This window comes from Hemiscyllium ocellatum, chromosome 17 (assembly GCF_020745735.1).
Source record: "Hemiscyllium ocellatum isolate sHemOce1 chromosome 17, sHemOce1.pat.X.cur, whole genome shotgun sequence".
In the NCBI taxonomy this organism is placed as follows: Eukaryota; Metazoa; Chordata; class Chondrichthyes; order Orectolobiformes; family Hemiscylliidae; genus Hemiscyllium; species Hemiscyllium ocellatum.
The window spans coordinates 34404202-34430782 of NC_083417.1; the positions used below are offsets into that span (position 1 = coordinate 34404202).

Genomic DNA, 26581 nt, shown 5'->3' on the forward strand with positions numbered 1-26581 from the left:
CTTCAATAGCACACCAGCTTTATAAAAGAATACACTAATGATAATTAATTGTATTATTTGTTTATAAAGCTATTTAAGACTGACTAACTGGTCATCTTTCAACAGCAACCTCTTGTGCAGGTTGGTGCTTGGTGTATGGGAGAGTACGGTGACCTTTTAGTTTCTGGACAATGTGAAGAGGAGGAACCTATTCAGGTAATGTTTCTTTTCCAAAATAAAGCTATTAACTTTTATATAAGCTGTTAAATATAGCAAGTACATACAGTTCAGCATATTAAATCAGCATAAGCATTCCTTGACAAAAATGTGACTTGTTGCATTGCAGCTACAGAACCTGATTTACGATTGAGATAGAAATACATTTTTTTGAAGTCATCCTGCAACTTGAATTTGCTGGAATGTTTCAAAATTGAATTGCATAGTATATAGTTTAATACAGAAATATTGCCATTGTTCAAGCATTCTCATGTTCTCATGCGTTTTGGTGGTATCCTGAATACAATGCATCATTGCACATGGATAGGCAGAGAGCAATGCATTGGAGGCGTAATGAGTTTTGTCATTATGATGCAAATATATTGAGTTTGAAATTTGTTGCTGTAAGTGTTAAATGGGGAAAAGCCACATTAGGATAATGTCATTGTACCATTCAGCAGGTAATTGCAAAACATGAAAGAAAAAAATGTCCTTGAAACAGATCAATCATCTGAATACCCCAGAGGAAAAACTAAATTAAATATATTTTAATGTTTATTTCAGTACAATATTGAGAAGGTACATAGACTTGAGATTTTACTTGCTGCTTGAGTAATGTATTTTACATCCTATGTTGAACAGTGAACTACTGGGATGTTGTAAACTTGCTCTGACGGAAATTAACTTTCAGGAACTTTTTTTTGACCAGCTTTATGAAGTAAATGCACTCGCACAAGTGGTTAATTATGTCCCCTTTCCCATTCATGCTCTGACACGTGTTCCTTTACTTCCATGGCCTGCATTCACTGATTATTTAACTATTAGTTAGCAAGTTGTCATTTTTTTGATAAGTAAAAGTAAGTACCCTTTGTATCAAAGCTTTGTTTGTCAGGACATTGTTTCATTCAAATGTATTTGACAGTTAAAAGACCAATATGCAGGTGTTGCTAATATTCTTTTAGAAAATAATGTGATAGAGATGTGTTACTCTACAAAAATCTAAGCAATCATTTTGTTGCACCATGTATCTGGTATAAACCTATTATTTTGGTTGTGCAGATGAGAATCTATCTTAGGATAAATATTGTTTCCAAAAAAAGGCAACAGATAAGCAGCAGAAGTATACAGAATTGGGATTTCAAAATGCTGAGCTAGAAATTGAAATAGATACTAACTACTGGATATTCAGCACAACCAGTTTGTGTTCTTCCCTCGTTTAAGCAAACAGTTCCAGTCAAATTGCCATATTATTCCATCCAGCGATCAAATCAAATTTTGAATGTTAGTGTAAAATCTGACTTGTTGCTAATCCTAAATGTGAATTCCGCATGTTCTTTTTGTGAAACTGTTCCTTTTGTCTTAATTTTTTTTCCCATCCAATCTTGAGACAAAGATTAGGGTTAATTGTTCCAAATCCAGTGTTTTAATATGGATTGAGCATTGGTTAATTTGGCAAGAACGTGATTTGCAGGCCGCAACTGATTCTAAGTCATAAATGTGTTGGTGCTTGGGCCTCTGATATTAATGACTTTAAGTTTAATATATCAAGTTTGCTGACCAAGATGGGCACCAGAGCTGAGGAGAGTCAGAGGCTAAAAATTATTGATTTCGACCAGTTTAGTGAGCAAGAAAGTAACAGATGGAATAGAATATGGAAAAAAACTATGCAAGTTTCCACCCAGGAAAGGAGAATGCACAACAGACTTTTTTTATTGAGATATAATTACGCATCTGTATTAGTCACCGGGATTTAGGTGTCCTTCTGCACGAATTGCAGGAATTTAACAGCAGGCAATTTAGAAAGCAAATTGTACATTGCCGTCTATAGGGGATCAGGGTGCAAGAATACTGATGCCTTATTCCAAAGGTACAGGGTTTTGGTCGAACCACATCTGGATTACTGTGTTCAGTTCTAAATTGAAGGATGTACTTGATTTGTAGAAGGTTGCATTTGAAGTTTCATCAGTTGAATCCCTTGAATGAGAAAATTTTGATTTCAGTGGAATTAATTGTGATTTAATGAAAACATATTAAATTCTGAGAAGGTAGCGGTTGAAAGGCTGTTATAATTGGCTGAAGAGTATGGAGGTAGGAATAATAGTTTTGAATAAATCATTGGCTAATTTGGAGTGAGGAGTACTTTCTTTACTTTGGAGAGTTGAAAGTCTGTAGAATCTACCACAGCAGGCACTGGATGCTCAATTTATGAGCGTATTTAAAACAGATTATTACATCTTTGGATACAAAGAGACTCGAGTTATGGGGGTATGATTGGAAAGTTGATGTGTGGCTTAATCATGATTTTGTTGCAGCAGAATTGTCATATATTAAACTTAGTTGCCTTGTTTTAAGCCATTAATAACCGAGGCCCAAGCGCCAACATTTATGACTTGGAATCAGTTGCACCCTGCAAATCACTTTCTTGCCAAATTAGTCAATGCTCAACCCATATTAAAAGATTGTTCCAAATCCAATTAACCCTAATCTTTGTCTCAAGATTTGATGGGAACAAGAAATTAAGACAAGAGGAATGGGATCACAAAAAAAAGAACATGTGGAGTTCACTTTTAGGATTAGCAACCAAGTCAGATTTTACCCTAATATTCAAAATTTGATTTGATAGCTGATGGAAGAGTATAGCAATTGCATTATGATCTTTTGTTCCAATTAAGTTCTTGCATTCTATCTATTACACCACATTCTTGACCTTTGGTCAAGTATGTTTTTTTGCTGTTCGTTCAGTATTCGGCGGGTCGGTGTGGACTTGTTGGGCCAAAGGGCCTGTTTCCACACTGTAAGTAATCTAATCTTAAAAAAAAACCTGTGCATGTTGTTGCAAATTAGCAAACCTTGACATGAACTTTTAACCAAGGCTTGTAACTTCTAACAAAGGCTGTTACTAAAGAGATAAAAACCTGACCGACTGTCCTTTCCATGCTATTTGATCATTTGTTTCAAAGTAAATTGTTATTCTGTTAAGGAGCCAGTATGCTCAAAGGTAAGTAATATTTGAGTTGTAACGAAGTGAATTTCTTAGCACAGATTTTGCTAATTGTTTCTTTCCTGTATATTTTCCCCTCCTGATTCCAAAGAATGATAACTGATCTATTTTATATTGAATTAGGTTTGAGAAAATGTGTTCTATGCTCAGATTGCCAGTTTAATCTTGTGGTAAATAATCAGGTGTGCGAAGTTTTGATATCAGTGATTTCTTTATTTTTAACTGGAACATCACAATGCTTCACAGAACCTATCACTTTGCACAGAAAAAAATCCAAGACTACTAATATGATTTGAAAGGGTCTAAGATTATTCTTAAGTGGAAATCTTAAATTGATTATTCTAATGCTTCAATCAGCCCCTCATCTTGTATTTGTAGGCAAATTATCCATATTGTACTATTCCATATTAAGTTCTCATCAAACTTGATGAATCTGTGCTTTAACTTCAAAATTTAATTCTCCTTTCGCAATTCCTTCATGACCGCTTCAAACCCTTTGTCACCTAAGCTACCCCACTCGTATTACCTTCCTGGTCTCTATTATCTTATACAATCCTCATTTAGATTGTATTCCTTACATTTAGCCTACCATTTCTCTCTGCCATTCTCTGCTTGAATTTCTTCCTCTCACCTCTCTTGATCTTCCTTTTAAAACCGCAGTTTGGCCAAACATTTTGATAATATTTCTTTCAAGTTGATGTTTCTGTTTTTAAAATTGATACTTTTGGACTTGCGCCTTTTAAAGGTGATGTACATAAAGGCATGTTTATAGTTTATTCGTAAATGTTTTAATGGCAATCTTTCCTACCACTTAGTGGTTTTCTATTTGGATTTTCCTATGCTCCTGTACACAACATGCTCCAGATTTTTGGAATTATAATTTCAAGCTTACAAAAATTGAAAAATAAAATGTGCTTTACTTTGAAAGTGTTTTCTTCCATTTTCATGTGAACTTGTCTTGCTAATTTAAAAAAAATGTGGTTGCTCTTATGTTCCAACTATTAGGGTGATAGGATAGCAGGTATGTGACTTGACACACAGGAATTAAGCTTAAAATTTAAAAAGGCTTTCTTGTTAACTAAAATATAGAACAGCATATGTATAGAAAGAGGTTATTGGAATACCTCTAATCTAACTTCTTAGTGCCAAACCAACTAGAAATTGTGTGTTCTGATAGGCAGGAATTGAACTCTAGACCTGTAGATCAGGTATTAATTTGATCATTCCTTAAGCTAATTTTATTGTGCTGAAATTTTCATATTTTACAGGTCATACTGTAGAGTTGGCACTACAGTTCAAGCTTAACATTGTTAAGAGACTCTGTACAGAGATTATGTTCAAAATAGTTCCTACTGATCATTAGTACCTTTTACCCCAAAAGGTGACAGAAGATGAAGTTATGGATGTATTAGAAACTGTACTACAGTCAAACATGTCGACATCTGTAACAAGAGGATATGCTCTCACTGCAATTATGAAACTTAGCACAAGGTTTACCATAAATGTAAAGTAAGTACTTTTGTGTTTCTATTGGAAGGCAATAAGTTACCTTGTCTTAGAAAACTGATATAATTTAATGTGACAATATCTTTGTGGTGATGTTACTGGTCTCTTAATCTTGGCCCCTTGTTCATTGGAACTCAGCAGTTATCACCCAGCTCTATTTTTGAGAAGGTTAGTTGTCTTTTGGAACCATTTGAGGTCTTTGTATAGAGGTATACCTGACCAGAAATACTTGCTGCAGTACTCTACCTTCTGATTATGCTGTAACTCCAGTAATTGTATAGCTGGCACAGTTCAGTTCCTGGTCAACTAGGAAAGGAGTTTTGTTATTTTGACACTGACAATAAAACAGCAGCAATATGTTTCCAAGTCAGAATGGTATTTGTTTGAAAGAAATGTGCAGGTGATGTTTCTATGCATCTGCTGCCTTTTGCTCCTTTTAGGTCTTAAAGTTTGCAGGTTTTGGAAGATGTAGATGCACACTTGCTGTTATTCTGTGTTATTGGTAAAGAAAATGAATTTTGAGGGTAGTGGATGGCCAATCAAATGGGCTGTTTTGTCCTGGATGGGAGTATCTAATCTGCTGAGTGGACCTACACCCATTTAAACAAGTGGAAAGTGTTCCATTACAGCCTTGCCTTGTGACTTGTAGATGGGCAGGCATCAGGCAGATATGAATTTTGTACTAAGTATTTCCTAACTTCTGATCTGCCCTGTTTTTCTGTGGCTCACAAGATGCATCTCTAATCAGTAGCAGCCCTTAGGATGTTAATAGTGGGAGAATTCAGTAATAGCAATGCATTGAATGTCAACAAGAGATGGTTTGCGTATTTGTTATGGTCAATGTTCTTCACTTCTGTGTCATGAAAATTACTTGCTGCTTATTAGCCCAAACTTGGATGTTGTTTTGGGTCTTGTTTCATATGTACCCTGGCGGCTTCAGTTATCTGAAGAATCACATATGGTGTTTGAGCACTGTGCAGTGATCATTGAATAGTGCCACTTCTGATCCTCTAATGAAGGGAACATCTTTGAATCAGCTGAAGATAGTTTTGCCTCGATTGATACTGAGGAACTTGGGATTCTTCTGGCCTTGTGGTAACATCCCTATCCCCGAGCCAAGAGTCCTGAGTTTAAGTCTCACATGCTCCATCTCTGATCAGGATGATTACAAAATAATATACCTTGAGGAACTCCTATAATGGTATTCATAAAATCTGGCAAAAATGATAATAGTTATAAAAAGTAAAAAAAAAATCCAATGTTAACCTTAGGCCTTTCATCCCAGTCATTTATGTAAGTTATAAAAATTTGAGGTTCTCAGCACCAATCTGATGCACATCACTTATTACAGCTTGCCAGCTAGAAAAGCACTTATTTGCGATTACTGTCTCATTAGCTAGCCAATTTCCAATTCATGCAATTATTTTAGCCATCGAAATATGAGCCTTTATCTTCTGCCCTTATCAAGTGCTTTCTGTAAATCCAAATGTAATGCATGCATTGGTTCCCCCTTTGCCAGCAGCATATTTCAAATAACTGTTCTTCATGTAAAGCTATGCTCTCTCTTGCGTGCTGTCTTGCTTGCACGCTCCTTCCCACCACCTGAATGATTGATTGATTGGTAATGTAACTATCAAGTGAAAACCTCCTCAAATCTAAGCATTCTTCTGAAAATTACAATCAATGCATCAGCTCGTCTCACTAATCATCTTTTCAGACCACAGGATGAAATCTATCAGAACACTGAATTATTAGAGCATAGTCCTAACTATTTGCTCATTATCACTTTGTTGAAATGTAATTTTCTGGGGTTATTCCTTTTCTTTTCATTTAGTTATTTCTGAGATGTTACGTTCATCTTCTAGAATGAAAACTGATGCAAAATACCTGTTCAATTCATCTTTTATCTCATTTTTCCCAACTCCCTTTCTGCAACACTTGCTAATTTTTTTCAAACTTTAAATACTTTTAGAATTTTACAAAGTATTTTTTTTAACGCTTACTTTGGGTTTACATTTCTATCTAGTTTTCTCTTGTACTCTAACTTAACCTTCCTCCATTCCTGTTTAAGGCATTTTTTTTTTGCGAGTTTCCATATTCTTCCAGTCTTCTGACTTGCCTCCCATCTTTACTCAATATGCTTTTGCTTTTTTATACTATCTTCATTACAGTTATGCTTTCTGGTTAGAATACTCTGAAATATCCCACTGCATCTTTTGTTGCCTTCTCCTTTAACCTAATTTACCAGTTCACAATAGCTGGAACAGCTTTTATTCCATGATAATTATCCTTAAGTTTAAAATCTTTCTTCCTCCCTCTCCTTTCTTTCTCTCTTCCCCCCCCCCCCCCCCCAAAAAACATTGAATGTAAAATTCAAGCATATGATTGCTGCAGACTAGGGTGCCTTTTATGGCAACACTCCTATTTTGTTGTATAGTTGCAGTTCTCATCTCTGGCTTTCTGGTCAGAATGTGCTGTTATGAGACAAACTGAAAACATTCCATGAATTCCTCCCCTCTCGTATCTTTGTCCATTTCATTTTTCCAATTTCTATATGGGCTAAAATCCCCATAATTGCCATACCTTGCTCACAAACTCTCATTATTTCTCCCTTTATCTATTTTTACTGTTAAGGGGCCTGCACAATACTCTCACAAGTGACTTTCTTTTATTTCTCACCTACCCAACTTCTTCCTGGTTTCTGTCTTGGGTCACTCTCTCTTAATTAAGAGCCAGCTTTCTACATTTGCCAAGTTCCTTGACCTTTTCTAAATGTGTTGTATCCTTCAGTATTCATCTCCTATCTGAGACAGCAATCAGAATGTACTTATTTCTATTTGCAGTTAGTTTATTGGTTTTTCTCAATGCTGCATTCAGATAACGTTTACTTTTGTCACTATTATTTTTGTAACCGTTAATCTTAGCTGTTGTTATACTATTATGCATGCACGCACTATTCTTCTGAGAGTTTGTCATTTCTGATATCAATAGTATTCTTTATAATCATGACTGTTATTTGGGTTGCACATTTAAAAGATTTGATGCCTTGCCATTAAATTTTTAATGTCCTCTCTACTTCTCTAATTGTATAGCTTACAAGTACACTGGTCCTATTGTGATATCAAGTGTAGATCATCCCAATAGAATAGATTCCATTTTTCCCAGTGCTAATGTCAGTGTACCACAAACTGGAACTTCTCTCCCACCACACTTTTTAAACCACATATTATGCTCTAATCATCTTTAACCTAGACCACTGGATTTTTATGAGCCATGAAAACAGAGATTATTACCTTTTTTGAAGGCACTTTTTTTTAAATTGATGCTCTGGAGTCAACAGCTCGTGAAATTATACTTTAATTTAGAATAAAAAGCTAGTCTGAGTAATAACTATGAAACTATTAAATTGTCGTTAAAACTAATCTCGTTCACTAATCCCTTTTTAGGGAAGAAAATCTGACTTTGCCTTTTCTGACCCACGTGTGACTGCAGACTCTCACTCCTTTCTGAAATTAGCAAGCGATTCATATTCTAACAGTGTAGAAAAGTCAAAAAGAAACACACCTGAATAGGCCACCAGCATAGACCTAGACATTGGAAGTGAAAAGAACATTTTTAATCTAGTTAGGTTAGATTAGGTTCCCTACAGTATGCAAACAGGCCCCTCGGCCCAACCCTATGGGCAATTTGACATGGCCAGTTCACCTGACCTTCACATCTTTGGACTGTGGGAGGAAACCAGAGCACCCAGAGGAAACCCACGCAGACATGGGGAGAATGTGCAAACTCCACACACAGTCGCCCAAGGCTGGAATCGAATTTGGGTCCCTGGTGCTGAGAGGCAGCAGTGCTAACTGCTGAGCCATTATTTAACCCCACAAAGTAGTCCTTTACTAACATCTGGTGGCTTGTGACAAAACCAGAAGAGCTATCTCAGACTCATCTAGCAACAGTCTGACACAGTTCTGCTTACCTAATACTTTACGGTCAATGACCCAGGCACCATTTTGACTATGCTTAATCAATGATGTCAGTGATTTATCTGGTGTTATTTAATTTTAGCTTTGTCCTGTACTTTGATTCAGTGGACTGTCTTTCAATTGAAGTGGATCAGTGAACCAGATATGTTTATATGATCTGATAGACATCTTCTGAATCTATCCAATTTAGCTAACAGCTCAAAATGGAGCAGCCATAAGATAATGAGCTGTCAGCAGCAGAATTATATTTATCCACAATTATAACTGTTGCCTAGCAAAAATCCCCCACTCTACCATTAAAGCTATATGATCAATCCTAAATCAGTGCAGAGTGTAGAAGAGTAACCCAGGACCAATACAAAGCTTGATTAAAACTAAGCTGCCGACTTGGTGAACCTACAACACGCCAGAAACAGAAGGTATGAATAAATCTAAGTGATCCTACAATCCATGAAGCCGTTTGAAGCTTTGCAATTCTGCCCCAGTCTAATCATGAAAGGCGGTGTGCAACATAACAGTAAACAGGAAGTGAAGCCTCAAAATCCCCACCCTTAATGTGCGAGCCCAGAATAAGTTTGAAAGAAAGGGATGCTGACCATTACACTATTCAAATAAATAATGAGATTGGGTGATCTGTTCAAGGTTTGAAATTCTAAGGTGGGTGACTTACTACCTGACTTCCCAATGTGTCTCCACATCTTCTACAAGGTGCATCCTGGATATATAATGAAACACTGTCCGCTTACTTAATTGAGTGCATCTGCAGGAATTCTCAAGAAGCATGACTCCACTCAGGACAAAGGAATCCACTTGTTTGGCACCACATCCACCACCTTCAGTATTTGCTTCCTTCCTAGTACAGCAGTGTGCCTCCTATTCCAAATGCACTGCAGCATCTTACCAAATGTCCTTCAATAGCACCTTCTAAATCAGCATTATACCACCTAATAGGACAACATGGAAACAATGTCCCTGCAACTTCCCCTCCCCTTTCCAGTCCCACATCTCCTTGACTTGGGAGAATATCACTGTTCTTTCACCGTTGCTGGGTCAATATTCTGGAACTCCAGCCTAACAGCACTCTGGGTGTAGGTACATCAGATGAATTGCAGACGGTCCTGAAGATGCTTGCCAGTATCTTTTAAAATGTATTTGGGGGTGAGCAACAAATTCAGTCCTAGCAAGCAACAGTTGCATCTTCAGAAAAAAACAAATTAAATTGTGATCCAAATTCCTTTGTACTTCTACAATGTTTACTAAAAATAATGCTGTTTTTCTTTTCAGGTAGATCTAATAGAATAGGAATTATATTGTTGATTCTTTCTTTCAGTCGAATTAAGAAGATAATATCTGTGTATGGAAGCAGTATAGATGTGGAACTTCAGCAGAGGGCTGTTGAATATAATGCGCTTTTCAAAAAATTTGATCACATGAGGTATGTTGAAATCTGTTAAGGTGGCCTGTTGAATTCAAGTGGCTTCAATTTGCCATGCTGTTAGTTATTTGAAGTTTTATTTTAGAACCAATTTAAATTGCATGCTAAAACTAGAAAATGGATACGAGCAACGATACAAATCAATAATTTCTTGGTATATTCAGATGCTCAGCACCTTTTTTTCTGTTTGTCAAACCTAATCTGTGTACAAAATACTCTGTTAATGGAGATGTCACAATTGTTTGCATTCTAGTACCATTCTTGCAGCTGGAACTTTGACTTTTCTTATCGATGTTCCTTTAGAAGTTAGAAATGATGATTTTGCATTTGATTGAATTGTTAAATAGTAAAGATTTGATGCTGGGAAATTAAGTCAACCTGTGTAGTTCAGTTTCAAACGATTGATGACAGGAACCTGCATGAAACTCCCTTTTGATAGCAAAATTAGAAGAGTGAGTGACTTCAGGATCTCGTATAACTGATTAGCTGGAGAGGTATGATAAAAATGAATCTAATATCGTGCTTTACTCTCAAATAGGAGAATTAAGTTTTTGCATGTTCTGTGTCTAATAAGAACTTAGAAGAATGAAAAACGGTTAGTTCATAAAGTTCCTTTTTCTTGTGTATGCTTCTTTTCAAGCTTGTTCATGAATTGGAACTGAAATGAGATTAAAATGAATTAATCTCAATATAAACTTTGCAAAACCTTTCCTCCCCACGTGAAACTCTTGAGTAGCTTGATTGCTTCTAATTGAGAAAATAAATACCTTTGTGCTGCTATTGGGTTTTTGATGTGAAGAAGTTTCTGCCTCAGGGCAAATTCTAGAGATGGTTGGAACATGACTTTTCATTGAGTAGATTTCTAAGCTGATGAGCATAGAATAATTCAAAGGAGGTAATTCATTTCCATTATCTTTGAGCTCACTCTTTGGAACTGTGCAACTAATCCCACTCAGCTCATTGAGAACAAAAAAATGTATAGGCAATTTGGCAAGAGCAATATACTTTTCAGTAAATTAAAAGTCACACAACACCAGGTTATAGTCCAACAGGTTTAATTGGAAGCACTAGCTTTCGGAGTGATGCTCCATCAGGTGGCTAAATCATACTTTCAGCATGTGTACTTATAGTGCAGTTTTATATAATTGAATATTCTGTATGTCTTTAACTGTCCATGTAAAGCAATTCAGTACTGATTCATCCTTGTATTGGTTCACCAATCCAAAATATTAATTAGAAGTTGATGTCGGTAAGTTCAATCACAAGTTATTCTGCTTTAACAAGTATTTACTTAATGCAAATTTGCTATACCACCATTAACAAATTGGGGACATTGTTTCTAAAGCATGAACTTTTAAAGTGTGTGTTGGTTATAATGTGATTCTGGCCCCATTAGTTTAAATTGTGCTGCCGTTACACAATTTTCTTAACACTGGATTGTGTGAGAACAGAACTACCATGTTATAGCAGAAATAACTGTGATTTAAACACAATCTTAAAGCTTTCAGCTGAAGATGAGAAAAGGGCATTTGGCCAATCGCACTCAGACTTACGAACTTCCATTATAACCTTTATGTACTTGTAAGAATTTGACAATACTTAAAACAGAATATGAAATATGAAGTTATGTCTGCCCTGTAAACCTGAGTTCTAGATATGCCCTAGTATTCCATGTACTATAATTTGTTTTTCCAATATTCAATCTATTATTTCCATGTTTCTTTTTTGTAAATCCCTCTTAGCCTTTTTGTTTAAATGTAGGTTTGTGACTATTGTGCAAGGTTTACACTTGTGTTTTGTTAGTTATCATAGAGTCATAGAAACAGTCCATCCAGTCCATGCTGAACATAATCCCAAACTAGACTAGTCCCACCTGCCTGCTCCTGGTCCATATGCCTCCAAACCTTTCCTGTTCATGTACCTATCCCAATATCTTTGAAACGTTGTAATTGTACTCACATCTGCCACTTCCTCAGAATTCATTCTACATACAAACCACTCTCTGTTTAAAAAAGAAGTTGCCTTCGTCTTTTTTTAAATCTCTCTTCTCACCTTAAAAATGTGTCCCCAGTCTTGAAATTCCCCATTCTAAGGAAAAGACAATACCATTAATTCTATTTATACCCCTCGGTATTTTAAAGGCTTCTATCACATCACTTCACAAATTTCTACGCTGCAGTGCAAAAAAAGTCCCAGCCTTTCTTTATAACTCAACTTCCATACCCAGCAACATCCTGGTAAATCTGTTCTGAACCCTCACCAGCATAATAATATCTTTCCTGTATTTGTGAGACTAGAACTGGACACATTATTCTAGAAGAGGCCTCACCAATGTCCTGTACAACCTCAACATAACTTCCTGACTCCAAAACTCAAAAGGACTGAGCACTGAAGGCAAGTGTGCCAAATGTCTTTTCAACAAACCTGTCTATATGTGATGCAAACTTTAAAGAATTATGGACCTGTACCCCTAGGTTCCTCTGTTCTACAACACTACCTAAGGCTCTGTGCCCTACTCTTTGTTGTACTAATATGTAATAACTTGCATTTATCCAGAATGAACCTTATCAGACATTTTTGAGCCCATTAACCATCATCTATCATCCTAGTGCTCAACGAATCCATGTCGTCTTGAAAATATTTTGCTGTATCTGCTGTCTGCTGCATTTGCATAGTCAGCAAATTTAAGGTGCTTTCCATCTACCTTGAATTCAAACTACTTCTGTTCAGAAGTTTAGCACTGTTTCAGCAATATCACTTCTACTGGAGCGTTTTAGTGGGACAAACTTCACTTGAACTGTGCTTGGATTAAAGTCCTGGCAAATCAAACATGTATAGTTTCTGAAAGGCCTTTAAGCTGAACAGAGGTGTGGTGATGGAGGATATCTGGAAAAGAGATGTGTAGATTTACGAAGTGAAAGAATAGGGTAATGTATACATAATGATGCAGAGTGATACAGGAAGCAATGTACAAAAGTTTATTTTAATAAAATAAAGTGTCAAAACTGGGTGGGAAATATAGTAAGCCAGAAGATTGAAGTTTTCAAATCCAATAAAAGATTCCCAAAACATTGAATGTAAATTAGCAAGCAAGACAAAGCAGACAGTGAGAGCTTGTTTGAATACGTAAAAGGGAAGAGAGGAGTCAAAATGAATATAAACCTGTTTAAAAAGAGGCTGGAACCATTGTAATGAGGAACCAGAAAATGGCAGAAGAATTGAATAAATACTTTCAGTCCTCTCAGTAGAGGGCACTAATTACTTTCCAAAAATACAGAATAATCTGAATGAGGGAAAGGATTGAGGAGGAAATGAGTACTGCAGCTATCATTAGAGAAAAAGTACAGGGCACCTGATAAGGTTTAGGCCAGTAAGTCTCTTGGACTTAATAGATTGCATCCTGGGATATTAAAGAAAGTAGCTGCAGAGATTGTGAATGCACTAGTAGTAATCTTCTAAGAATCCTTAGATTTCTGGAAAGTGTCAGGACTGGAAAACTACCAATGTAACACCTTATTCAAAAAAGGGAGAAATGAAATTCAGGTAACTACTTAACAGCAGTCACTGGAAAAATGTTGAGAGTTTATTATGTAGGATATAATAGCATTTTACAATGCAGCAATATCAGCATCGCTTTACAAAGGAGAAATTTGTCTGGCATACTTTATCAATTCTTTTGAGGAAGCGACAAACTGGATAGATGGGGAATCAAGATACACTTTTGGATTTCCAAAACCTTTTCCACACAAGCCTATTTGAAACAAACCTGCGATGTTAGGTGTAGCATATTAGTGTTGATATAATATTGGCTCATAATAGAAGATGGAAAGTTGAAAGAGGGCATTTCTGCTGGAGCTACAGTTATTTAACGTACATATTAATGACTTGGGTGACAAAAGTGAATGTACGATCAAGTTTGCAGATGATGCAAAAGTAGTTGGGAAGGCAAGTAGTGAGAATTGTCTGCTGAGGGATATAAACAAATTAAGTGAAAATTGGGCAGATGAAATGTATGAAGTTATGCACTTCGGCAGGAAGAACAGAAAAGCATATTTTAAATGGAAACACTGCAGAAGGAAATGCAGTATAAAAATAAGGAAGCTTTCCTAAAACTCTAAGGCACTAGTTAAACCACACCTGGAATACCGTAACAATTATGGTTCCTTTTATCCAAGGGAAAATGTACTGCCATCCAGAAAGAGTTCCCTAGGTTGATAGGTGTATGAAATGATTTACTTATGAGGAGAAATTGAATAGGTTGGGCCAGTACTCATTGAAGTTCAGAAAAATGAAGTCACCTTATTGGAAAATGCAAGATTCTAATGGAGCTTGACAGGGTAGATGCTGAGAGATTATTTCACCTTGTGGGAATTCCAGAACCAGAGAATAATCTCTTCTAGACCGAGATGAGGAGGAATTTCTTCTGATTGAGTACTAGCGAATCTGTGGAATTCTTCACAAAGGGCTGTTGAGGCTGGGTCAATAAGGGATATTAAAGGCTGAACTAACCAGATTTCTAATCTGATTCAAGGGTTATGGAAAAAGGTGAGAAAATAGAGTTGAGGATAGCTATGTCAGACATGATCTTAATGGTGGAGCAGGGATGGACTGAAAGGCCTACTTCTACGTCTTGTTTCTCTCACAATTGTACATTTATTTACTTTGATCCAATTCGTTGGATAATTCATTTTGATGTTCCACCTTTCTGATTTTGCTACCAAAGTGAATAACCTCACATTTATCCACATTATGCTTCATCTGCCATGCATTTGCCCATTCGCTCAACCTGTCCAAGTCCCAATGGAGCATTGCTACATCCTCCCTCGTAGCTCACCCTCCCACCCAGTTTTGTATTACCTCCAAGTTTACAAAAATTACATTTGATTCTTCATCTAAATCACTTACATATATTGTGAATAACTGGGGTACAAGCATTGTGGTACCCCAGTCACTCCCTGCCACTTGGAAAAAAAGACCCATTTATTCCCACTGTTTGTTTCCTGTCTGCCAACTGGTTCTGTCCATGCCAGTACACTATCCCCTGATAGCGTGCATTTTAATTTTACATGCTAACCTCTTTAATGTTGGGCTTCTTCACACCAGTCCTGACCATTTGTCTCAAAATGCATCCCATTTAACAGTATTTTAGCACCTTTGCTAACCTCCTTGATGTCTTGCTAACCATTAATTTATTCTAACATACTGAACCATTTTGAGCATTTCAAGCAAATATATTTTGAATGCTATTTTAACTGATGACAATGAATATGGAAATTTGTGCATACGGGCAAAAATGCCAAATTGTTTGAATTTAATGTTCTCATAGTTACAGAAATGATTATCTGCACAAACTTGTAAGCCTGTGAAAATATCAAGTAAACGTTTGGAGACATTTTTACGTTTGTAGACATTTTTACTTTTGAGGTTAAACATTTTGGCTAGAATAAATAAAACTTTTATTTCAAGAATCATCACTCCAGAATTATAAATGATTTTAAATGTTGAATTTTTTACCTCATAGATCTGCACTGCTGGAACGAATGCCTATAATGGAGAAGGTAACTAATGGACCTACAGAAACTGCACAAACTAATGGAGAGGCAGAGCCTACAATAGTGGAACCAAAATTGGCACCCAGTGCTACTCAACCTAGTAATCAGGTAACTTCAATTGGTATATTTCCACAAATACTAAGAATTGGGAGTTGAATGATTGATTGATTGAATTTTTGGCTCATATTGATTTATTATAGGGCTCGTACTGAAGGGATTCAAATCTCTAGATCCACATATTTTAGTGCCTTATCTACCCTGAAATAGATGTACTTTTTGGGACATTTTTAAAATTGTGGGTGTCATCAGCAGGACCAACATTTATTCCCTAACTGTCCTTGAAGGTAGTATTGAGAGCCACCATCTGGAATCACTGCAGTCTGTCTGGTGCAGATAGTGTTCCCAGATTTTCGCCTGGTTGGGTTGTGTGTAATTTGAGAATATAATGGTGTCCCTGTGCATCTGTAGCCTTCATTCAACTGTGTTAGAGAAGGTGGGTTTGGAAGGTCCTGTTGAAGATTGGTGTGATGTGCATTGGTATCAATGGTGTAGGTAGGAAAGGAGTTGTGGAATTCTGTGAAAGTTGGGGTAAACAGGGGAAAATTAACAAGCAGCACCTCAAATGTCATAATCTCTAGAGTTCTCCTGGTCTCACGTACAAGTGAGTACAGAAAGAGGGCAATACTGATGAATGTATGGCTGGAAAGATAGTGCAGGAGGGAATACTTTTTAATTCTTGGAAGACTAGAGCTGGCTGAGGAGGAGGAGCTGCACTTATACAAACTGGCTAGGATGCAGTTGAACAGAGCAGGACTAAGTTCCTACAGGCTATTCTGCTAGTAATTTTTGTGCATTTTTCTAAAATTCCCGCTATCAAAAATTGAGAGATACTGGGGCATTACAGAGAGACATAGCATTAAAATAGAGAATAGCATGTTAATGAGTGAAGTTGAAGGAATGGAGAATTTAAACCTGTAAATCAGGATTGGGTTGCATGTATGCAACTGCTCTGACTACAGTAAATAGGATTGGTGAGTTATGGGAGGAGAAAGTGAGAACTGCAGATGCTGGAGATCAGAGCTGAAAATGTGTTGCTAGAAAGGTGTAGAAGGTCAGGCAGCATCCAAGGAGCAGGAGAATCGACGTTTTGGGCATGAGCCCTTCTTCTGGTAGATTCTCCTGCTTCTTGGATGCTGCCTGACCTGCTGAGCTTTTCCAGCAACACACTTTCAGTTGGTGAGTTATGACCTCAGATAATCTTGTGGAGTTGCAGCAATAACAGGCTTGCCTGAAACAAATGCAGGTTGCATGGTTATAAGGTGTGCAGGAAAAGAAAAGGAGAGGTGGTCTTGATAAAATAAAGCTTTGGGGAAGAGGATGTCTGAGGGTTGAAGGACAACATCAATTTTGCTAAAACTAAAAGACATGCAATTATGTTGTCCATTATAGTCTGTGGACCACTAAACTAGTGTGAAGGATGCAGGGGAAAATTTCTGCACGAAAATTTGACAAGTCCCAGCATTCTAGAATAAGACCAATTTTGTATTTTTCGAAAAAGAATGGAAAAATAATTAGCAGTTATTATGAATATACTTCGCCATTTAAGTTGGTAATTTTAAGCATAGATGGGTGGGCTTAAATAGCCTCAATGTCTAGACATGATCGGTCATACTCAAATGCAGTTAGGCTTCAAAATTTCCTTTTCTTCAGACCAGGATTGTGGTAGAAATACTATGGATTCCTTTTATTGTATGTATTTGAATCTGATCATTACCTCCCCTAAAATCTCTGCTTGACTGTTTGACCATATGTATTTTAGTAATTCTATGCAAGAAGTTTCTATGTTCATTCTTCTCTTGCAAAGTAGTGTTTTCAATCTTTGCACTGTTTGGGAAAAATTCAAACTAGAAGTGTGCAATTATGGAAGCCTTGGAGGTGGCATCTGGCTTCTTGTGGTACCCACTAATTCCAATAACTTAACAACTTTTATAAAAATGGTGGAAAAATTGCAATTTTGACCAAGTACTTGAGTATCTAATGGGCACAGGACTTCTTTCAATCTTCAGCATTGATAGAGGAGTAAAATTGTGCAGAAAAGGCAGCAAAATGTAGTGTTTAGAAGCTGTTTTGAGTTCTTCCCATTTTTGTGAACCATTTTGGCTTTCAGTATTATTCAAGTTTATTTCCTGTCTTAAAATCCCATTAATAGGAGTTCACAGAATTTATAGAGATACAACTTCATGAATGGTTGTTTACATCTTTCAATGATACTGACGCTTCAGTACAACAATTATGCTTTTGAAATACTTCTCTTCCTTTAAAACTAATAATGCTAACTCACTTGGATTACTAGTAAATTGAGAAATATATTGGTGCAATTCAATAAAAAAATATTTTAAGCTAGCAGAGAGATGCAGAGTAATAAATTTGACAATTGAAGTGGATGTCAAGACTTGATCGCTGATATGCATATAGATAAAATGTGTCCACATCAATTTGGATTAGCGATTGGTTTACGTAGAAATACATTTCAATTAAAGTGATTTTTTTTGCTAATTTTTGATTGCTTGAGTTGTGTGTATAAAATTTAGCCTTCTCTTTTTCAGGCTAATGACTTGTTAGACTTGCTCGGAGGAAGTGATGTAACACCAGCGATTCAGACTGCACCACCCAGTAAACCAAACACAGCTGGTGGAGAGCTTCTGGATCTGTTAGGAGGGCTGGATCTAACAGGTTAGCTTAATGAAAACATGTTGATGTGCAGTCAAAGAAGTAAAAGAACTTTGACTCTACCAGAGCTGGATTTTGTCATATCCGTGGTGGCCTCTACAATGGGCTGGAAAGCCAAAAACAGGTTGTTTTGGCTTTTTGTGGGAGTTCCGACTACTTTATTCCTACCTAGCAGCTAATGTCTGCCTCTCAGCAGCCACCAGCCAATTGTTAAAAAGGTTAGAAGTCACATGACACCAGGTTACAGTCCAACAGGAGTGCTCTGAAAGCTTGATTTTAAATGAACCTGGTGGACATTTAACCTGCTGTCATGTGACTTCTGACTGTCCACTCTAGTCCAACACCGGCACTTTCACATAATAGAAAGTTGTTGGATCTGAGAATATTGTTGTGGACTTGGCCATTATGCCTTGTGAAGGGAGATGCCTCACTGGGCTACAGAGTGCCAAAATGGGACATTCCTTGGTTCAAGTTTGCAGGGTTACCTTCAGGGTTTACTAGGCTTTCCATACATGATGGGGGCCTTTGCACAGCTGGTAAAGTTAGTGGAGTGAAGAGGCCACTTAAGTGATAGTGTTCTATACTGTTGGCAGAATGCCAAGGTGGCCAGCACTCCATTAACTTCCCTCCCTCCCTTGTGTTTTTATTCTTCTCCCATCCTCCTACCTAGCTTTAGGTTTGAACTATGCAATTAGTATACATTTTTCTCTTGGAAAAATAAAGCAAATAGAACCTGCAAATCTGGGGAAGAAAAATGAGAACTGCAAACTGTTATGTTAAGAATTACAGTGATAACAGTTAAATTCAGGAAAGGATTATTGAGATTGTCTAAATGTTCTGTAGCTTTTTGCACTAAAGCTGTTTGCATAAGTTTGACTTCCAGTGAGAGCTCTGACTAACTGAACTTGCTTTTCTGAAGATGGTGTCCATTTTAAATTTTCTGTTAGAACTTTCCATCTATGATGTTTTTTTCAATTAGTTTACTAGTCTCAGCAAGGTAGTGAATTGATTGTATTCTGAAGCAATATATAGTCTGGACCCATCAAATGGGCAAGTGACAATGAGCCAGACTTAGTCATACAGCATGGATGCAGACCCTTCGGACCACCCCCCTCCAAAACCTTCCTATTCATGTATCTAGGAGAAAATGAGGACTGCAGATGTTGGAGATCAGAGCTTAAAAATTTGTTGCTGGAAAAGCGCAGCAGGTCAGGCAGCATCAAAGGAGCAGGAGAATCAACATTTCGGGCATATTCCCTTCTTCAGGAATGAGGAGGGTGTGCCAAGCAGGCTAAGATAAAAGGTAGGGAGGAGGGACTTGGGGAAGGGGCGTTAGAAATGCGATCGGTGGAAGGAGGTTAAAGTGAGGGTGATAGGCTGGAAAGGGGTGGGGGTGGTGAAGTTGGGAAGAAGATTGCAGGTCAAGAAAGTGGTGCTGAGTCTGAGGGTTGGGACTGAGAAAAGTTGGGGGGAGGGGAAATGAGAAAGCTAGAGAAATCTGCATTCATCCCTTGTGGTTGGGGGGTTCCTAGGCGGAAGATGAGGTGCTCTTCCTCCAGGCGTCGTGGAGCGCCTCATCTTCTGCCTAGGAACCCTCCAACCACAAGGGATGAATGCAGATTTCTCCAGCTTTCTCATTTCCCCTCCCCCCCCCCCCCCCCCCCCCCCCCCACCCACCTTTTCTCAGTCCCAACTCTCAGACTCAGCACCGCCTTCATGACCTGCAATCATCATCCCAACTTCACCTCCCCACCCCCCTCCAGCCTATCACCCTCACCTTAACCTCCTTCCACCTATTGTATTCCCAAGTCCCTCCTCCCTACCTTTTATCCTAGCCTGCTTGGCACACCCTCCTCATTCCTGAAGAGTGGCTTATGCCCGAAACGTCGATTCTCCTGTTCCTTTGATGCTGCCTGACCTGCTGCGCTATTCATGTATCTATTCAAATGTCTTTTAAACATCGTAATTGTACCCACATCTACCACTAGAACCACCCACTATGTTTTAAAAAAAACAAAAAGCCTCGTCTTTTAAATCTTCAGTAAAAAATATCTCCAGCCTTTCCAGACTTTCTTTATAACTCAAACCTTCCATATCTGACAACATCCTGGTAAATCTGTTCTGAACTCTCTCCAGCTTAATATTGATCAGAGCTGGACACTATTCTAGAAGAAGTCTCACAATGTCCTGTACAACCTCAACATGACTTCCCAACTCCTATACTCAAAAGGACTGAGCAATGAAGGCAAGTGTGCCAGATGCTGCCTTAAGTACTGTCTATATCTGATGCAAATTATGTACCTGCACCCTAAGTCTCTCTGTTCTATCATAGTACCCAACACACTACCATTAATTGTAAAAGCCCTGCCCTCTTTTGTTGTAATGAAATGCAATATCCCCAGATTGAACTCCATCTGCCAGTTTTCAGTCCATTGACCCATTTGATCGAGATTCCTTTGTAATCTTAGAAAATCCTCTTCACAGTCTACTATGCCACCAATTTTGGTGTCATCCACAAACTTAGTAATATGCCTTCTGTATCCTCATCCAAAACATTTACATAAATGACAAAGAAAAGAGGACCTAGAACTGATCCCCACAGAACACTGCTGGTGATAGGCCTACAGTCCAAAAAAGCAACTATCCTCCAACACTGTCCCCTGCCATTAAGCTAATTATGTATCCAATTGGCAAGCTCATCCTGAATCCCATTTGGGCTAACTTTACCAATTAGTCTACTATGCATAACCTTGTCAAATAGGCAATGTCTACTGCTCTGCCGTCATTAATCTTTTCTAGTAACTTCCACAAAAAACTTAATCAATTTTGTGAGGCACGATTTTCCTCACATTAAAACCATGCTGACTATCCCTAATCTGTTTGCTTCTCAATCTGTAAATCCTATATTTTATTAACAACTAATAGCAATTTGCCCACAACCAAAGTCAGGCTCCCAGATCTATAGTTACCTGGTTTCTCCTTACAAGCTTTCTTAAACAAAGATACACCTCCAGTCATCAGGCATCTCACCCGTATTTCTAGATGATGCACATATTTCTGCAAGGAGTCTTGCAATTTCCTCCCTTATTTCCCATAGCATTCTAGGATATGTTAGATCAGGTCATGGAGATTTATCCACTTTTATATTCTCTTAAAACCTCCTGAACTTCCTCTTCTGTAATGTGAACTGTTTTTAAAACATTAAAGTTTATTTCTTTGCATTCTCTAGACTTCATTTCTTTCTCCACAGTAAAAACTGACATGAAATATTCATTTAGTATCTCTCCCAACTGCTGATGTTCAACACACACGACCACCTTGATCTTTGAGGCCCTACATGCTCTTTAATTATCCTCTTGCTCTTATGTTTGTAGAATCTCTTTGGATTATCCTTAACCTTATCTTCCAATGCTATCTCATATCCCCTCTTTGCCTTCTGATTTCTTAAGAATACCCCTACATTGTTTATTGATTGAGATTCAATTGAACCAGGTTGTCGATATCGAAAATAGATTCTCTTTTTGTCCTGACTGGAGCCTCTATCTTTATTCATCCATTGTTCCTTCATCTTTCACTCTAGTAGGAGCATGATGTCTCTGAACTTCCATCATTTCACACTCTTGAAAGCTTCCCACTTGTCAGAACTCCTGCCTGCTAACAATCTACTCAAATCAACTTTTGAAACTTCTGGTCTCATACTAATTTAAAAACCTGAACTTTTATGGAAGGCTTACCCTTTTCTGTAACAATTTCAAAACTAATAGAATTAATAGACAAAGTCTTTTCTCTGGGGTCGGGGAGTCCAGAACTAGAGGGCATAGGTTTAGGGTGAGAGGAGAAAGATATAAAAGGGACCTACAGGGCAACATTATCATGCAGAGGGTGGTACATGTATGGAAAGAGCTGCCAGAGGAAGTGGTGGAGGCTGGTACAATTGCAATATTTAAGAGGCATCTGGATGGGTATATGAATAGGAAGGGTTTGGAGGGATATGGACCGAGTGCTGGCAGGTGGGACTTGATTGGGTTGGGATATCTGGTCGGCATGGACGAGTTGGACCGAAGGGTCTGTTTCCATGCTGTACATCTGACTCTATAACCTGAAATGTTCCTCCACCTTTACTTCAGTTACCTGCCATAGAGTCTCAGAGCTGTACAGCATGGAAACACACCCTTCAGTCCAACTCATCCATGCCTATTAAATATCCTAAACTGATGTAGGCCCATTTGCTAGCATTTGGCCCATATCCCTCTAAGCCCTTCCTATTCAGGTACCCATCCAGATGTCTTTTAAATGTTGTAACCATGCCTGTCTTAGTACCCAAAAGAAGGTCTAGCTTTGTTCCTCTAGTAGGAGCATCCACTTTTTTTTTTAAATAGAATCCCTACAGTGTGAAAACAGGCCCTTCAGCCCAACAAGTCCACACCAACCCTCTGAAGAGTGACACTTCGCCCAGACCCATTCCCCTACCCTACGCATCCCTGAACACTCTGGCCAAATTAGCATGGCCGATTCACCTAACCTGCACATCTTTTGTATTGTGGGAGGAAATCTGAGCACCCGGAGGAAACCTACGCAGACAGTCACTTGAGGCTGGAATCGAACCCAGGTCCTTGGCGCTGTGAGGCAGCAGTACTAACCACTATTGATAAAGAAAAGTTTCTTGAAAACATTTGACAAATTCCTCACCATTTGAAGTGGGCTCTTTAAAGTAGGTGCAGGTAATATTCAAGTGAAAATAAAGAACCGATTGAATCAATGTATGTGTATTCATAAAAGATGTTATTGTTGGCCTAGATCTTCTGATAACCTAATAGTCTGGGACAGAGCATACCCTGAAAGATCCTAATCAGTGTCTCAGAAGTCCCAACGCATTGACACTACAGAAATTGCTCAGGGACTTTTATATTTCTGATGGTCGATTAGCTGGAATCTGGAACTCTCAAATATGTCCCTAGTTTGGTCAGAGGCTTTGGAGGGATCTGACTCCAGGTGATATGTTAAGCCAGGAGAAAGTACAGGGCTAACTATAAAACTGATCTCCGTATCACTCATGTATTTATCCTACACTCCTCCCATCACTGTCACTGACCTCCCTGTGCTCCCTGATTTCTCTGTTGCAGATGACACAAAAGTTGGAGGTGTAGTGCACAGTGAAGAGGGTTACCTCAGATTGCAACAGGATCTTGACCAGATGGGCCAGTGGGCTGAGAAGTTGGGCAGATGGAGTTTAATTCGGATAAATATGAGGTGTTGCATTTTGGGAAACAAATGTTAGCAGGACTTATACACTTAATGGTAAGGTCCTAGGGAATGTTGCTGAACAAAGAGACCTTGGAGTGCAGGTTCATAGCTCCTTGAAAGTGGAGTCTAAGGTAGATAGGATAGTGAAGAAGATGTTTGGTATGCTTTCCTTTATTGGTTGTAGTATTGAGTACAGGGGTTGGGAGGTCATGTTGCGGCTGTACAGGTCATTGGTTAGGCCACTGTTGGAATATTGTGTGCAATTCTGGTCTCCATCCTATCGGAAAGATGTTGTGAAACTTGAAAGGGTTCAGAAAAGATTTACAAGGATGTTACCAGGGCTGGAGGATTTGAGCTATAGGGAGAGGCTGAACAGGCTGGGGCTGTTTTCCCTGGAGCATCGGAGGCTGAGGGGTGACCTTATAGAGGTTTACAAAATTGAGGGGCATAGATAGGATAAATAGGCATAGTCTTTACCCTGGGGTTGGGGAGTCCAGAACTAGAGGGCATAGGTTTAGTGTGAGAGGGGAAAGGTATAGAAGAGACCTAAGGGGCAACTTTTTCATGCAGAGGGTAGTACGTGTATGGAATGAGCTGCCAGAGGAAGTGATGGAGGCTGGTACAATTGCAACATTTAAGGGCATTTGGATGGGTATATGAATAGGAAGGGTTTGGGGGATATGGGCCATATGCTGGCAGGTGGGACTAGACTGGGTTGGGATATCTGGTTGGCATGGACGGGTTGAACCGAAGGGTCTGTTTCCATGCTGTACATCTGACTCTATGGTGCTACAATCATAACTGGTATTTTTGTTCTTTTTGGCCAATATATCCTTCCTAAGGCCTAGTCATCAGATCTGCTGTCAGTATTCCTAGTGGAGGCTAACCAAGATTTTGTAAATGTGCAAAATAAGTTCTGCATACTTGTACTCCAGTCCTCCAGATATAAAGGCCATCTTTCCATCAGCCTGAATTATTATTTTCTGCACCAGTTCATGGTATTTTTAAAAACCATGCACTTGAACCCCTAAGTCTCTTTGGATGTCCGAAGTTGCTAAGCTCTCACTTAGATTGAAATCCATCTGCCACAGTTCTTGCCTGTTCACCTAGTCTATTAATATTCCTTTATGATTTTATGCTATCATCTACAATGTCACTGAACTTTGTGTCATCAGTACATTTAGGTATAATTTTCTGTGCAATTATCCATGTTTTTAATTAATTTATCTTAATTAAATACTCATTATAAAGACTATTTTCTCTATATTTCGTATAGAAGATCAAAATAGGAAAAGGATATTGCTTTGAAACAAAACTTTGGAAGGCCATGTTGCAGTTTTAAACAAGTTGCTGGAAATCGGTTATATTTACATTATTGCCTGTTGGGGGTCAGTTGGTTGGGTGACCAGTTTGTAAAGCAAGTTGATGCTAACAACATAGCTTCAGTTTGAGGTTGCCACGAAGGACTCCTCAATCTCTTGCCTTGACTCACCTGAGGCATGGTGATCCCCAAGTTAAACCAGCTGTAATTACAGAGCAAACCTATGGTCTGGGTAGGACTGTAGTGACTGTGTTCTTCAAGTGTTGGGAGCAGTTACTGGATTCATTGTTGTGGGTGTTCAGGATATTTTGCCCAGAAACACTGATTAGTTTTCAATTGGGGCCATTTATGCTTAGTATGACGACAATTCCGACTCTTGGGCAAGTGGACCGCCTTTGAACAATACAGCAGTAGAAAATCTCCAGATTCTCCACAAAAGAACTCTTGTCCTCTTGTAAAGAATCAACAATTAATTGAAAAACTATTTACTGGCTATTTACACTACTTATTTACTTATAAGTTGCTGCCTTGAACCAGTGACTGAGACACTGAACAATTAGCATGCAAACTGCCCTGTGTCTGCATTAAATAACTGAAAGTAGTTAGAAATAGGATGACTGGGACTCTGAAGAACCAACAGGACACCTCTGACTTCGATGGACTGGTGCTGTTGACTTGTTTCTTAACTTTTTTTTCTCCACGCCCCATAATAATGTTTTGATTTGTCTGTGTACATGTATGGTACTAAGAACAGGTAAAATTCACGTTAGAGTTATAAGTTAATAACTCCCAGTTTGTTTGCCAGTAGTTGGAATTCAATTATCTGTTATAAACAGTAATTAATTACAGTTTACAGTTATCTAGAGCACATCCGGGATGAAAATTGGGGTTTTTGAATAATTTGATTAAGTCTAACTTCTGTGCCAATCTGGGAGTAATGGGACTTGGGTATCAGCATGGATTGTGATATATTTCAGACTGTCGTTTTGCATATCAGTGCTACCTGAAGAATATTTCATCATAAGTCATTCTAACTTTAAACATTTTGCCTTTATGGAACGAACACATGAATTTGATTTTTCACCCATTAGTTTGGTTGTGTTTGTGGTCAAATTTTCTTTCTGAATACATGGTTTAAAAATATTAGCCAGGAAGTAGAAACAAATGCAAATAAACCTTATAAAAGCGCTATTGTACACCTGTTTCATGTGCCGCCACCTTTATATTTTCAAATTAAAACTTGTGCACAATTCAAAAGTAGTTGCTTTCGTTTGGTTGAGCTAAAGTAATTTCCTGATGAAGGGCTTTTGCCCGAAACGTCGATTTTGCTGCTCCTTGGATGCTGCCTGAACTGATGTGCTCTTCCAGCACTACTAATCCAGAATAAAGTAAATTTCAGCATTGTCGAACTTAACCTTGGAAAAGTAGCTTAATGGTTAAGCAATACCTTTTTTAATTTTCAGGTTATTGAATTATTTTTAAAAACTATAAATGGCCGGGCCCTTCCTTATCTCTAATCGGCTGCAAACTTTCAAAATTTCTATACTCCAATTCTCACCCAATGAGCATTTCCAATTTTAATTACTGCATATACTTGAGTAATAAAGTCGATCTCAT

The 26581-nt window shown here is 38.1% G+C and overlaps 1 protein-coding gene across 1 annotated transcript in view; it reads left to right on the forward strand.

The window, feature by feature from the left end:
- Positions 1-26581, forward strand: part of ap1g1 (adaptor related protein complex 1 subunit gamma 1) — a 113540-nt gene that overhangs the window by 68704 nt on the left and 18255 nt on the right. Inside the window, exons 15-19 of the mRNA XM_060838070.1 lie at positions 106-195; positions 4578-4705; positions 10013-10117; positions 15639-15777; positions 18276-18402. Of these exons, the coding sequence (XP_060694053.1) occupies positions 106-195; positions 4578-4705; positions 10013-10117; positions 15639-15777; positions 18276-18402 (589 nt within the window). The remainder of the gene's footprint in view (positions 1-105; positions 196-4577; positions 4706-10012; positions 10118-15638; positions 15778-18275; positions 18403-26581) is intronic.